This window comes from Schistocerca americana, chromosome 10, assembly GCF_021461395.2.
Source record: "Schistocerca americana isolate TAMUIC-IGC-003095 chromosome 10, iqSchAmer2.1, whole genome shotgun sequence".
Lineage (NCBI taxonomy): Eukaryota > Metazoa > Arthropoda > Insecta > Orthoptera > Acrididae > Schistocerca > Schistocerca americana.
Genome location: NC_060128.1, coordinates 109,700,392 through 109,714,645, shown reverse-complemented (window position 1 = coordinate 109,714,645; position 14,254 = coordinate 109,700,392). Strand labels below are relative to the sequence as shown.

Here is a 14,254-nt window from a genome sequence, read left to right as displayed (position 1 = left end):
CTCCACGTCACAGAAATGCAGCGCGTGACTCGAGGAGCCACAACAAAACAATGCAGCCCATCTCCACTTTATCGATAGTTGCAGCATTTTGTTTTGGATTCCGTAGCAGCTTGCTATTTTACTGCAATACTTTGATTTCAATGTGTACCAAGATTACACACAATTATGTAACTTTATTTTGTCCTGATGATAATCGAAACATCATAATTGTCCCCTCTCCTTTTCCATATAGAGTCCACTGCCCTCCACTCCTGAACATTGTTCTATTATTACACATAAAGCTGTGAGCTGCAAATGTTCTATGTTGCAGAAGATACTGCCTAAATATGAGCACCGACGTCATAACAGTGCCATCACATACACTATCTGATCAAAAGTGTCTAGGTATCCCCAAGTATCGTGGAACTGACCATTAGACATCACGAGAGGTGGACCCGGCAGTGTAAAAGAAGGTGGTGAGTACTAGGTTGTAAGCAGAGAAGCAGTGACAGTAGAATGGATCGGTCAGGAGAGCTCAGTGATTTTGAACACTGAGTAGTCACTGGATGAAACGAATCCGTCAGTGACATTTAAACCTTTCTGAGCCCATCCAAGTCGACAGCAGGTGATGTGATTGGAAGGGAAAATGTGAAGGAACAACTGTGGCTAAACCGAGACAAGACAGACCACACATACTGCCAGACACGGACTGTCTAACGTTATGGAGGATTGTTGTACACAAATGAATTTGGCAGAAGGACTAACATGGGAGTTCTACAAGTGCTAGAATCAGCCCAGCTACAGCACAATGACCGTGTGCCAGTAGTTAAAAGGAATGGGGTACAATGGGCAAGCAGCCCCTCACAAACCGCACATTCTGTAGACAATGTTAAGTGATGCTCGTGTTGGAGTAAAGAGTGACAGCAGTGGATAGTGGAAGACTGGAAATGAGTTATTTGGAGAGATGAACCACTCTACACCCTGTGGTAATTCAACGAAAGGGTACGAATTTGGCGAATGTCTGGACAGCTTTACCTGCCATTGTGTGCAGGGCCAACAGTGAAATACAGAGGAGGTGGTGTTACAACATTGGGGTTTCTCAAAGTTAGGGTGTGGTCCTTGTAGTACACTAAAGAAAATGCTAACAGCAGAAGGATACGAGTACGAACACATCTTACAATACAGTTTACTGCGCACAGTGGAGGAATAGTTTCGAGATGATGACTGGTTGTGTCATCGTGAAAATGCTCCCTGTCATAAAGCAGCATCTGTGAGGCAATAGTTTACAAAAACATTTCTGAAAGACTGGCCTGTCCAGAGTTCCAACCTGAACCCAATGGAAAACATTTGGAATGAGTGATGATACCGACATAACTCCTGACCCAAGTGTACCACATCACTGCCTTCTCTGGTTTTGGCTCTCGAGAAAAAACGGGCTCCCATTTCTCCGCACACATTCAAATACCTTATCCGCCGTGTCCCCGGCAGAGTTCGTCATAAAAATGAAGGGTGGAGACGTTCCATATTAATGTCCACTAATGGGTGTCCAGATACTTTGATCAGATAGTGTATAAGTTTTACCAGCGAAGCTGGAATGCGAGGCACTTTACAGAAATGGTTAATAAATGTATCTTATTGCTAGGTCAAAGGTTGAACGTATGAAGCACAAGAAATAATAATAACTGAAACTGAAACAAAATTAAATGCCGTGAAGACAATGTTGTCTCTCTGGAAAGTGACCAGCCTTAATTTATTTTGTAGTATACCCAATGTCTGTATATGTAAATCTACCAGCATCTTTCAAATTGCTATTCATTTACTTTCTCATTCCTACATATTTAGAATCATGTTGTGTAAATCAACTACAGAACACACCTATTAACTGGAAGTAGCTTTGGTACTTGTTATTTTTAGTGTTTCTGCAGCGTACTAACCCAATGATGAGTGGTGTATTAAATGATTAAAACTGTAGTAACTTAACTGTGGAAGCACTTGTGTGAGTATTGCTGTATATCTAAGAAAGAACATTATGTAAATGAAATAAACAATAAAACACAATATTATTCTAAAGAAATATTATTATTAGAGTACTAAAAGACCAAACACACAAGAGGACGTACGAGTAAAAATTTGTTATCTCATGATACATCTACTTTTTAACAGACACACGCACACTGCTATAATATTTTCTTTACTTAGACACAAAAAACAAATCTGAACTTTCTACACATCAAACTGCTATATACTGGATTAGACAGTCCCGTAACATTGAAGAAATGTTTCCCCATTAACTTCTGCTCATAATAAAATGAACGGCAGACTATTTGTCATGCAACATAATGCAAAATGTAAAGCTATAGGGCACATTATGTGCTACTAATATACTGGAACATAACATTATGCTGTAACAGAAAAAGGATATTAAAAACTGAATTTGATCTAGCATTCCAATACCATACATTTTATTAAATGTAAAATGTGAATACAATTATACAAAAATTACTTGACAGGCAGTATAAGTGAAGTTGAACCAAATATAACAAGCTGTTCCACTGTGTGCTGTAACATTTTTACATGAGAAACAAAAGTACAGCTTAAGAAACAAATGTAAGTAGCACATGGTTCCTTAAAAATGTGACTTATCTACAGATGGAAAGTGCTATGTTAAAAAAACACCAATTCTACTGAGAGCTAATGGGCACTTCTGATTATCAAATGTTTCACTGTTTGCACCATATATCAAACAAAATAATGCAACAACATGTAGAAACAGAGTGTACTCAACATCATACTCCATGTAAAAGTACGACCAAAGTAAGCATAAAAGGACCATTAAGAACATTAATAAATCAAATATGCTGGTACATAAGATTTCTGTAACACAGCCCAACCAATAGAACCAAAGAAAGGTAACAGTCTATTGTGAGGCCAACTTAAATAATTTATTTAAACGAGGTAAAAATTATTACCAAATAAGTTATCCAGACATATCTCACATCTGTCTTCACTACTTCAATCTGTCATAATCTCCCTCCCAGTTTTGTCAAACATTTCAAAAAGTTTCCTGCATAAACAACTTTGTAAAATGTCTGTGACAAAGTGGTAGCCTCACCACTAATTGTAAGGAATTTATCAGTTCGATTATATAAGAACACTTTGTGCATATTCTGCAGAGTAATGTCAGTAGCCTTGTGTTTTATCTTTCTATATAAAACCTGAAAATTATGCTTGGTATCAAAAACTACTCATTTAAGAAATATTACTGTGCAAGAAAGCATGTGTACTACATATGTACTACTAATGCTAACAAAATGGTGTGTACTCTGCTCTTGCACTTCAGCAAAGTCTCTTAAGTCATCGCCTTGAAGTGTTCTGCAAGTATGCAGGGCTTTCTGGCTTATTAAAATAATCCAGATAGAATGTTGGTTCATGATGTGTGACAGACTCCAAAGCACCCTGAAATTCATTCCAAGATATTTCTTGAAAAACTGGAGGTGCCGATTTCATTTTACAGCAGTTATCTTCCGAACCAGAAACAGCCACTGCGACAATATGCAAGGCGTCGATTCGAGACTCTTCAAAGTGCCATCCACTAGGAAGAGGACGGCCCTTCACCTCCAGAGCAGTTCCCACCTCCACACACCCGGGGGTATCGGGTAGATGACTGCTGCAAAATGAAAAACTCAAATCGCATAATTCAGGGCCCCCACCAATACCTTCACCTGTTGCTTTCAGGTAGCTCTCCTTAAGGGCCCACAACCTGAAGAACACGGCAGGGCCGTCACTGCCAGCATTCTCAATTGAAACCTGTTCAACTGTGGAGAGATTTCGTTTCATGATGCGCAACAAATGTGCAGCATCACGATGCTTCTCTTCTATAGTGTCAACACCGACAGTATCGGCCACTGAGCTTCCGTATCCTGCTTCACCAGCTAGCACTGCCCACCTCCCGGCGTGAGAGATACTGAAACTGACTTTGGCATCTGTCAGCCCTTCCTGAACCGTCGGTTTGCCCCGATTGTCCCGTTCCAAGCGAACGGCACTCCACGGGATGGACAGAGCACGACTCACAAACAATCGTGCTAAGAGGCGACCTGCTAAGGACGCACGAGCATCTCTCCGAAAAGCAAATCGACGGATTCGAGTGCACTCTTCCGGCTGGACACTCGACAGTGCCGAGATCCACTCTGCCTCAGATGGACGCCATGAACCGACGTCAAACATCCATCGCACACTCATCTCCTTCACTGCAGATACCTTTGCACTTGCAAGCTGTTCTTGCCCTCCGGTTACAACAGGTTCAGCATTTTTTGACAAGTCTGCAAGATCTCGCTCTGGGCACCTCACCGAACGTGCAGAAGTGCTGGCTGCCTGCTTATTGTTGGTTTTTAAAGGAACATCTGTGCTCACTGCTATACCATCAACATGTGCAGTGTTAAGAGATACAGCAGCAGAGTCAACTTCAGATTTCCTTGTTACTCTATCTTCCTCGTAGCTTGCAAGTGATACCTCCTCCATTTTATGCAAAACTGCACCCTCCAGTTGATCTGTCCGACTGCCACAAAATTCACTCAGTTTCAGGCACGAGGCACTTGACTTTGCTTGTGTCATTCCTTTAATAGCAACCAAAAATATTTCTGGCAAATATCTAAAGGTATTTGCCTTTTTGCAGTCTGACAGTGCTACCACCATACCACAAAAACAGAAAGAATGTATTTTCTCTCTTACAGATTCCACTATGTCTTCTTGGTACCAATACTTAAAGCAAGCTCCATTGTTCTGAGCACTTAATAAACAGTTGGTCACTTTACTATTATACACACACACATTTGTGTGGTATACATACTTACCACAAATTTCCAAATGTGATTTGATAGTTATTTTCTCAACTGCAAAACGTACTAGTGCAGTGTGCAAAAAAACTCTCAAACTTGTACAAGATGGCTTATACATATTCTAATGCACAAGAGTGGTAATGCAGGATGTGCATATTTTCCACTAAACTGTTCATATTATTTTATGAAACTTAACAAAGACTTAACTACAACGCATCAAGCAAAAATATTTGTATATAATTTATCGTAAGTGCTTGAACACTATGTATGACGTTGCAGTAATGCTTAACAGTTCAATGTGTGAAAGCACCAAATTCATGCATCTCAGCTTTCTCTGCTTATGAAACTTCTTTTTTGAACTTGCACAATATCACTCTGTTAAAAGTCACTGTTTACTAAAAGCAATGTGTTCCAGCTATATATCACAGTAGTCATCACTAAGACGTTAAAGAAGAAGAATGCCTGGAAGTGATCTTCACACCAAACAACATTTGGCACAGCCGACGCACTGCATTTGTAGGTGGTGTTAAGTGCAATATTTAGTATTTACTTTCCCACTGCAATGCTAACTCCGCTGCACAAATGACCAAGTACTTTAACCTGGAAGAGAGAGCTTATGTCACAGGGCTGACAAGCTATTGGTGGAAGAGTTATTGAGCTAAGTGGTAAATCAGGCCTCGCACTGTAAATCTTAAAAATGAAATTCAATAACCAGGAAATATGCTGTGAATACAGCAACAGCCGAACTATAGAAATATCAAATTATAAAACTACTACTGATGTGACAGGACAAATGTTTTGTCAAGTTAAATCTTTGATTTTTGTTATGCAATTAATGAATGGTCAACTGAAGGGTCTAAATCCACCTGCTTGCTCTGACCCACGTTGCAACTGTGTTGTGTGAGGTCTTTGAGGTGCAGTGTGTTTGAAACGGATCGTGTTTGCAGAGGGTATGTTGGAGTAAACAATGGAACACTCTAATGTGGTATGCATATGTTCCTAAATTGTTTGTAAGTAATGTTAGTGTACCACTGGGCATAGCGCTATGAGTTATTCGATGTTTCAAAGTTTGCTTTTGTTGTCTTTACAGACAGTTACTTTAATGCCTTTAGTTATTGGCTACTGATCTTGTTTCGACTTAGAAATTATTTCATTGTGTTGTTAATAGTTTGAAAGTTATTTCTTTTTGTGTTTTGTTTAACAATGGATCACAGCAGACCTAGGCCTGCTAGCATAATGAGTAACTGTCAGAAACCAGTAAACCTTTTTATCAATGACCTATTAGACATGCCATAATCCCAAAATTCTTAGTTTGTAACAAAACAAGTAAACGCTAAGAGGAGTCAATTGTTAAAAGTAGTACACGCCTGAATGCCCCTGTCTACAAATACAAAATAAAAGAGCGTCGTTATTTGTATTGTATGTTGGGCTGCAGTAGCAGGAAGTGAGACTTTAGTGTACATCAGATTTATTTATGCGAACAAGGCATAGAAGTTCGGAACCAAAACCAAAGGCAACTACAGCTTTGGTTCGAGACTTCGTTCGCCAATATCTTACTTGTTTAGCTGAAACACTAACGCCACTTACACAACAACGGAAGCCTGGTGCAGTTTGATAAATATTGCATTCTATGACCGTAATCCTTTCCCTTATTAATTCTTAAGTCATACATTTCAGAAACCAGTGCTACTAACGATACTACTCTCACTAGCAAGGAAAAAACCTTACAAAAATGAGAGGGGAAATGCTTCACAATGACATACCATCAAGGCGTGCATTTTCTGGCCCTCGTTCACGAAGAGATGAAGTAGCTTTTAGCACAGCATTCTCCAGAAGGGGTTGGCTGCAGTCGTAATCAGCTGAAAATATGAAAGAAAAATGTATTGTGCCATACTTGAGGGCAGTTACGATTGGCAAGTAACGTTGAGGTAAGGGAAGAAGTTTTGCACCAAAGGAAAAACTATAGCAGAATACTTCGAATACACTACACCGTTTCAATATAGCCTGTAAATATTAAAATCGTCAATTTTATTTAATTCAGCGCCATTTTCGAATGGGCTTGGCCGTTATGAATCATCAGAGTCCTCCGTGAAATGGCATGACAATCATTTCTGGAAGCACTATGGAAAATGTGTTTATGAAAACGATCGTACTGATCTACTTACTTGCTTTAACGTAATTTAAACTAAGAATCCACACAAATAGAACACAGTAATTCAGGTACACCATGGTTACAGAACAAAACACACCTAACACCAACCAAAGATATTGAGACAGTTAGATGTAAGATGACAATTCTCAACACACGCCCAGTTCATATCGATATATGTCATCCAACTCGTTGCACTTGCGGTTCATCTATAGTTCAAGAAATATCTTAAAGGCCCGTCCACACGCAACGATCTGTCTGCGCAAATGTCTGCGCACATCACATCTGCGCAGACAGATCGTTGCGTGTGAACAGAAGATTTGCACCAACCTGAGGTGTGCGCAAACCTGGAAGTTGGAGTTGGAGGTTTGAGCGAAACCTCTCAAATCTGTCGGTTCAAACCACATCTGCGCAGACAAGTTGGAGCGTGTGGACAGGAGATCGTCGCAAATCTGGCGCGAAACAGCTGTTTGCTCAGTCTAGTGTTTGTATTTGTGTGCACAGGGCATTAAAATGGCTGATACTCGGCAGTGTTCTCGAGAGTTTGTAAGTGAATTCATTGAAATATACAGAAACCACCCATGTTTGTGGAAGATCAAAAGTAAAGAATATAGTGACCGAGACAAAAAGACAGCAACATACAATGCTCTAATTGAAAAATTGCGGGCAGTTGGCGCCTCGGCAAACAGAGAAACGGTAATAAAAAAATAATTTCGTTGCGAACTGGCGAAATTATTTGCGGATGGATGTCGAAACTTATAATTATCTCTTAAAGCATGTAACCCCTCATATTATGAGAAAAATACTTGTGTGAGAAGGGAAATTTCTCCTCATGAACGCCTGGCAGTAACATTAAGATTCCTAGCAACAGGAAGGAGCTACAATGATTTGGAATTTTCATCTGCAATATCGAAACAAGCATTGAGTGAAATAATACCCAACACATGTGAAGCTATTTACGCTTTCCTGAAGGAAGAGTTCATGAAGGCAAGTCAAGTAAATTAGTCTGTCAGCGAACTGTTTACCGAAAAGAGTTATCCAAAGTTCAGAAATCTAGAATATCTGGTGTAGGAGTAGATCAAGTATACCAGCCAACGTTATGGTATTTTGATCTACTTGGCTTTCTTAGTGATCAAGAAACGCCAAGACCAAGCAGGAGTACAATTGAAGATGAAATTGGAGTGCCAATGTGCGAGGAAATGGAACACGAGGTTATGTAAAACAAAACAGGTTCGCCCTGCAACTCTCGCAGTAAATTTACGTGACAAAACTGCTTTCGCTTTAGCAGCCACTGTCTGCACCATTTTGACCGCTTTCTCTGTTTCCTGCGGTTGGTCTGAATGTTTTTTGCAACACAAGTTGCGAACACAGACCACAACAGAACTTCCTCCATTTCTATTTTTCAAAATAACTGAATTAAATTTTGACGTTTTCGGGGAGCGTAGTCGCTTGCCACTGATATTTCTTTTCTACACCGACAGATGGCGGGCGAGTAGTAGATTGGGGTTTGTGTCGTGTGAACACACCACATTTGCAGCGATCTTTTGCATGTGCAGACATCTGCGCCGATGTCTGCGCAGACAGATCGTTGCGTGTGGACCGGGCTTAACATAGACACTTTCCAGGAAACAATCATTATGCTGTGAAGTTTAAGTATGGTTGCTACATTAAAAGAAAGAGAAAAAAAGTTCAACGACCGTTGTCGTAGTTTATGCAGGTTAACGCAGCTAAATGACAGGTAACACGATTTAAGGGACAAAATAAACTTATGTTTTATTCGCACAACACACATCAATACATTTGATTACCAAATTATATTACGTTGCGCCATCAACAAACACGGGACATGTATATTCCATAGAGTCTAATGGACTCTGCACATCATATCTTGTGCGCCACTATGCACGCTGGAAAATGTTTGTTCACATATCCCCAACGCTCCCCCTTGAACAAATATTTTCAGATACTCAACACTATACATCCCAGGTTAAACCATAATGTTTCACCAGCTTCTGAAATTTGTCCTTACTGAGAGGCTTGGTTAGGAGATCAGATAACATTTCTTCCGTGCATAGATAACTGAGGATTATATTCCCCTGTTCCACATGATGTCTTATAAAGTGATGCCTTATGTCGGTAATTTCCAAGAATGATTGCCTATCGAAGTCGAGGTGTCCAAACGGTAAATATCGAGTGTGCGATCGTAAATCGATCATGCAACACCGCTGTGGGGAGTTCTGATCAATTATTTTTGATCGTCATATTTTCTGTTTTGCATCGTTCCCTTAGTTACTCTAAATTACATACCTCCGCGAATTATTCGTGAGTTGCTAGGGAAACCGAGACGATTTATGTCGTTAGTGAGTTGGATGTCTGGTGTACTTGAGGTTTCTTCGGCGGATTCTCTCACATGGAAGAACCTAATTCCATGTTTATCCAGTATAGACAATTGTTCGACTTTTTGTCGCAAATATGGAGTACTACCAGACGAGGAAAGAAGGGACTGTGTAGACTGGGGTGGTGCAAAGTGTGTACAACTTCGTAAGAACAGTTTCGATGCAGAAGTACCGTTACACTTTCATTGCGGACAGTGCGCAAACGGACGAGTTTCAGGAAAAATACATGGTTAGACCCATTCAAATTATCCACCCAGACCACCGTAATGGACTTCCACATGACGACAGTACTGACCAACGGAAACATACTCATAACGCCTGCCACTGGAGTCGCATGATCGATTTACGATCGCACGCTCGATATGTATCGTTTGGACACTTTGACGTCGTTAGGGAAATTACTCTTATGTCAATATGTTTGGATCTTACACTGGTACATTATTTTTTGCAAAAAGTATTTTCACAAAATATCACAGTTGGCTTTAATGTTGAAGGAGATTCTGTTCACTCATCAGTGTACGGATCCAAAGAGCTTCTGGGATAGCAGAGGACAAGGCCATATAGCCCCTATTCAGATTCTACAGTACTCAAAGCAACAGTTCTTTGTCTCTTACAAGACCATGATATCAATCCTCCCATTAGTCTCAAACAACTTCCAGTGATGGAGTGTTGCTTTCCAACTTATTTCCCCAGTCTGCATCACTGTATCCTTCCAAATTTATATTTCCAGTTTTAGAATATTTTAACTTATAATCAGCAGTTCCATTTAAATATCTGAATATTCTCTTGACTGCCATCCAGTGCTTTTCTCTCGGATCACTGCAAAACTTGCTTACTGCATTTGTGGCAAATGCAATGTCTGGTCTGAAAGTCTGTGTTAAGTTCAGTAGACTTCCTACGGCTTCCAAATAGGGTACACTTTCCTTACATTTCTTGTCATCATCAGTTATTAGCAGTTTTGCATTGTTTTCCATAGGAGTAGAAACAGGTTAACAATTTTCCATATTGGACTTTTCTATCTTCCTTGTGTACAGAGATTGATCAATCCACAATTCCTACTGTTGGCACTTCTGGGAATTTTCATTATTGACGTCTGGATTAAACTTCGTTTACATCGGAGCAAATGAAGTTAACATAAGCGTACGAACATTCACAGACAGTTCTCCAGTGGTTGCTGTTCACTGGCATCAGCTTATATTTGTCATTTGAACATAGAGAGGGAACACTAGAGAACAAGCATAGCGTGCCAACCGCAGGAATATATCTGCATATAGGTTCCACTCGGACATGCACCAGGGAAGTGTACTGGAACCCTTAGTGTTCAAGTTGTATATTAATGACCTTGCAGACAATATTTAGTCTTCCCATAAGTAAATGGAATGGGAACAAATCCTAATACTGGTCTGTTGGGATGCACGCTCTGCACTTCACAGTGGTTTGCAGAGCACAGATGTAGATGTAGATACAACATTACAGATAGTAGCGAGCATTAATGATCTAAGGAAAGTTGCGTAGGAAAATAAAATGTAGGTATCTACGTTTTCAAACAACAGTGCACTTAACACTGTATTTCAGCGCTAGCCTTCCTTATCGTTATTCCGAAATGTTGCATGTACGTTAGCTCTTTAATGGCTTCACATTGCAATTAGTGACTTGCCACTCTATAATAATGAAGATGCAAAGGTAGCTCTTTTTGTTGATGATACAAGTATAATAATCACATTCAACAAACAAGAATTAGCTGAGGAAATTGCAAATAATGCCTTTCAGAAAATTATTAAGTTGTGTCTGCAAATGGAGTTTCACTAAATATTTCTGAACCATAAATGGCATAACACCATTGATAAATACAGATTTTGAATAAAAGCCTGTTGTTAAGGCAGACAGTTCAAAATATCTGGGTGTGTGGATTGATGAAAAATTGAATTGGAAGACACGTTGACAATCTGTTGAAACATTTGAGTTCAGCTACTTATCTATTATGGTTATTGAAAATTTGTTGAAAAACATATAATAATTAGCCTATTACACCTATATCATTCACTGCTTTCATATGGCGTCATATTTTGTGATAATTCGTCATAAAGATAAAAAGTAGTCATTGTACAAAAGAATGTAATCAGAACAATAGATGGACTGCATCCAAGATCACCTAGCAGGCACTTATTTGAGGGACTAGGGCTGTTCACAGTACCTTCACAATACAAATATTTAGTTATGAAATTTGTGATTAATACCCCATCCCAGCCCAAAAATAATAACGAATTGCATGATTTCAACACTAGGAGAAAAGTTGATCTTAACAATCCTGGGTTAAACTTAACTTTTGCACGGAAAGTGGTAAATTATGCTGCCACAAAACTATTTGGTCATTTACAAAATAACATTAAAAGTATGACAAATAGTCAAGAAGTAGCACTTAAAACTAAATTAAAATAATTACGAATGAAAACTCCTTCTGTTCAGTAGATGAACCTTTAGATGTGAAGTGGTGATTGCAAAAAAAGAAAAAATAATTATATATTCTACAGAAACTGTATGTTAAACTTACATGTTCCACATCCTTACGAAATGTCGTATTCAGTGTCGTATTCATGATCTATGGAATAGGTATTAATGTAATGTAATGGACAGTGTCATCTTCCGTGACCCCCAAGCTCATTTTCTCTCGACAGACAGCCATGTTTTCATTCTCCAGTCATCATTTCATCGTTGCTTCACTAGGTCGTGGTTTTTGCAGGTGATGTCACTTGTTATTCTACATCATGATTGTTCGTTCTTTGTTACTTTTTGTTATTTGTTATAGATTGAAAACAGTTGAGGACAGCCATATGAGCTGAGATCATGGGATTTGAAATAACTAGATGTGGCTTGACGGACATGTGAGTTTACCTCAACTGCGTGCCATGACGTGATGGAGCCGTGACGGCCAGTGAGACTTGGCATTTACTGCAACAGAATTCGCACTGGCAGTCATGTCACTTTATGCCACATCTAAACATTACACAATGCATTTCAAATAGCGGCATTTGCACAGGTCGTCATCAGATAGTTATGTCACGTCATGTCACTTCAAGGTTTCTTGGGAAAAAGTTTTGATAGTGATGAAGTCTCCTAACATTGTAAGTTAACCTATTACCGCCATGCTCACTCATATAATAGTGGGTTTTGTCCTTTTTTGTATTCTTAATCTTTATTTTAATTTCGTGCCTCGTTTTCGTGGCAAATCAAGTGTTCCACGACGACTTGGATTATTTCTTTCAATTCAGTGTTCTTCTACAAGCGAGGCCAAATATCTGAAAGTGAAAAATTATTTAGGTTTTACAATAACACAACAGAGCTGACACCCACAGTGTACATAAGTAACAACATAAATTGATGAAGTAACTTTTATAAAATAACATTTTAGGGGCCGGTTGTACAACCTCCAATTAGCAGCTGCTTAAGCTCCAGTCTCAGAATAGCATGAGAAACGTTATATGATCCCGGCCTAACGCCTAACCGAAGAATAAACTCAGAATAATTTAACTAGCGAATTCTGGCTCGTTAGAGAGCTTAACTGTAGGATATGCTTTCAAGATAGCGTGAAGGATGGAGGCAACACAGACGAGATTTTGGTAGAAATGTTTATGAGGCTGAAGAAGGAGAAGAAAGTGTGACAACATCGATTCCAAATTAATATCCAGCTTTCACTTATCAAAGGAAGCCATACCTCATCGTTTCAATCTTGTACGTGAGAAAATGGAGCATATGATATGCAGGTGAGAAAATTTCTCTGTTTTCTTAAATAATACTGTTTATTTGTAGTAATGTGGATTTGATTTCAATACTTCATGAATTCCATCATGTTATTTCTGGAAATCAGGCACATGAAAATGACGATTAGTGTAAAAATAGTCTTGTTTATGTTGCATGTGTTGCAACTGCCACAGTAGTGGAAAATACTGTTTCGTTTTATTTAGCATACAGTGGCACGATAGGCTTAACCAAATCGAAAAATCACTCAAGTTATGTGTACTGTTCTTACTAACAGCGTTTTCTGTTTTAGACAAAAAACCGATTTTTCGTGTTACAAAATGTTTTGACAAAACTGTATGGTAGTGTCCGAATTTCATTCGGCCACAGTATGTCCATAGCAGACAATATTGTTCCGCTCTGTTTCATATTGGGAATACCTTTCCTTTATCTATCATCTAAAATATGTCGTTGAGTCAGAATTGCCTCACATGTTGCAACATTGCAACGGAATCCAAACTGATATTCCATACTTGATTTCTTTGGGACTGGAATTGTTATATTCTTCTTGAGGTCTGAGGGTATTTCGCCTGTCTCATAAATCTTGCTCACGAGATGGTGGAGTTTTGTCATGGCTGGCTCTCCCAAGGCTATCAGTAGTTCTAATGAAATGTTGTCTACTCCCGGGGCCTTGTTTCGACTTAGATCTTTCCATGCTCTGTCGAAATCTTCATGCAATATCATATCTCCCATTTCATTTTCACCTACATCCTCTTCCATTTCCACAGTATTGTCCTCAAGCACATGTATAAACCCTCTATATACTCCTTCCAACTTTCTGCTTTCCCTTTTTTGCTTAGAATTGTTTTTCCATCAGAGCTCTTGACATTCATACAAGTGGTTCTCTTGTCTTCAAGGGTCTGTTTAATTTTCCTGTAGGCAGTATATATCTTACCCCTAGTAATACTGGGCGATCGAAAAGTCAGTATAAATTTGAAAACTTAATAAAACTCGGAATAATGTAGATAGAGAGGTAAAAATTGACACACATGCTTAGAATGATATGAGGTTTTATTAGAACAAAAAAAAACAAAGTTCACAAAATGTCCGACAGATGGCGCTGGACAGCAAAAAGTCAGTGTCTGCGTATGACAATCGTC

General features: G+C 39.1%; 1 protein-coding gene across 2 annotated transcripts in view; it reads right to left on the bottom strand.

Annotated features, from left to right (window-relative positions):
- Positions 1-7,098, bottom strand: part of LOC124552683 (neurexin-4) — a 174,111-nt gene extending 167,013 nt beyond the window's left edge. For both annotated transcript variants that reach the window (XM_047127004.1, XM_047127005.1), the window contains exons 1-2: positions 6,980-7,098; positions 6,578-6,673 (exon numbers count right to left, since the gene is read on the bottom strand). In XM_047127004.1, coding sequence (XP_046982960.1) covers positions 6,578-6,673; positions 6,980-7,043 — 160 coding nt within the window. In that variant the 5' untranslated portion in view covers positions 7,044-7,098. The remainder of the gene's footprint in view (positions 1-6,577; positions 6,674-6,979) is intronic.
- Positions 7,099-14,254: the final 7,156 nt, after the last annotated feature.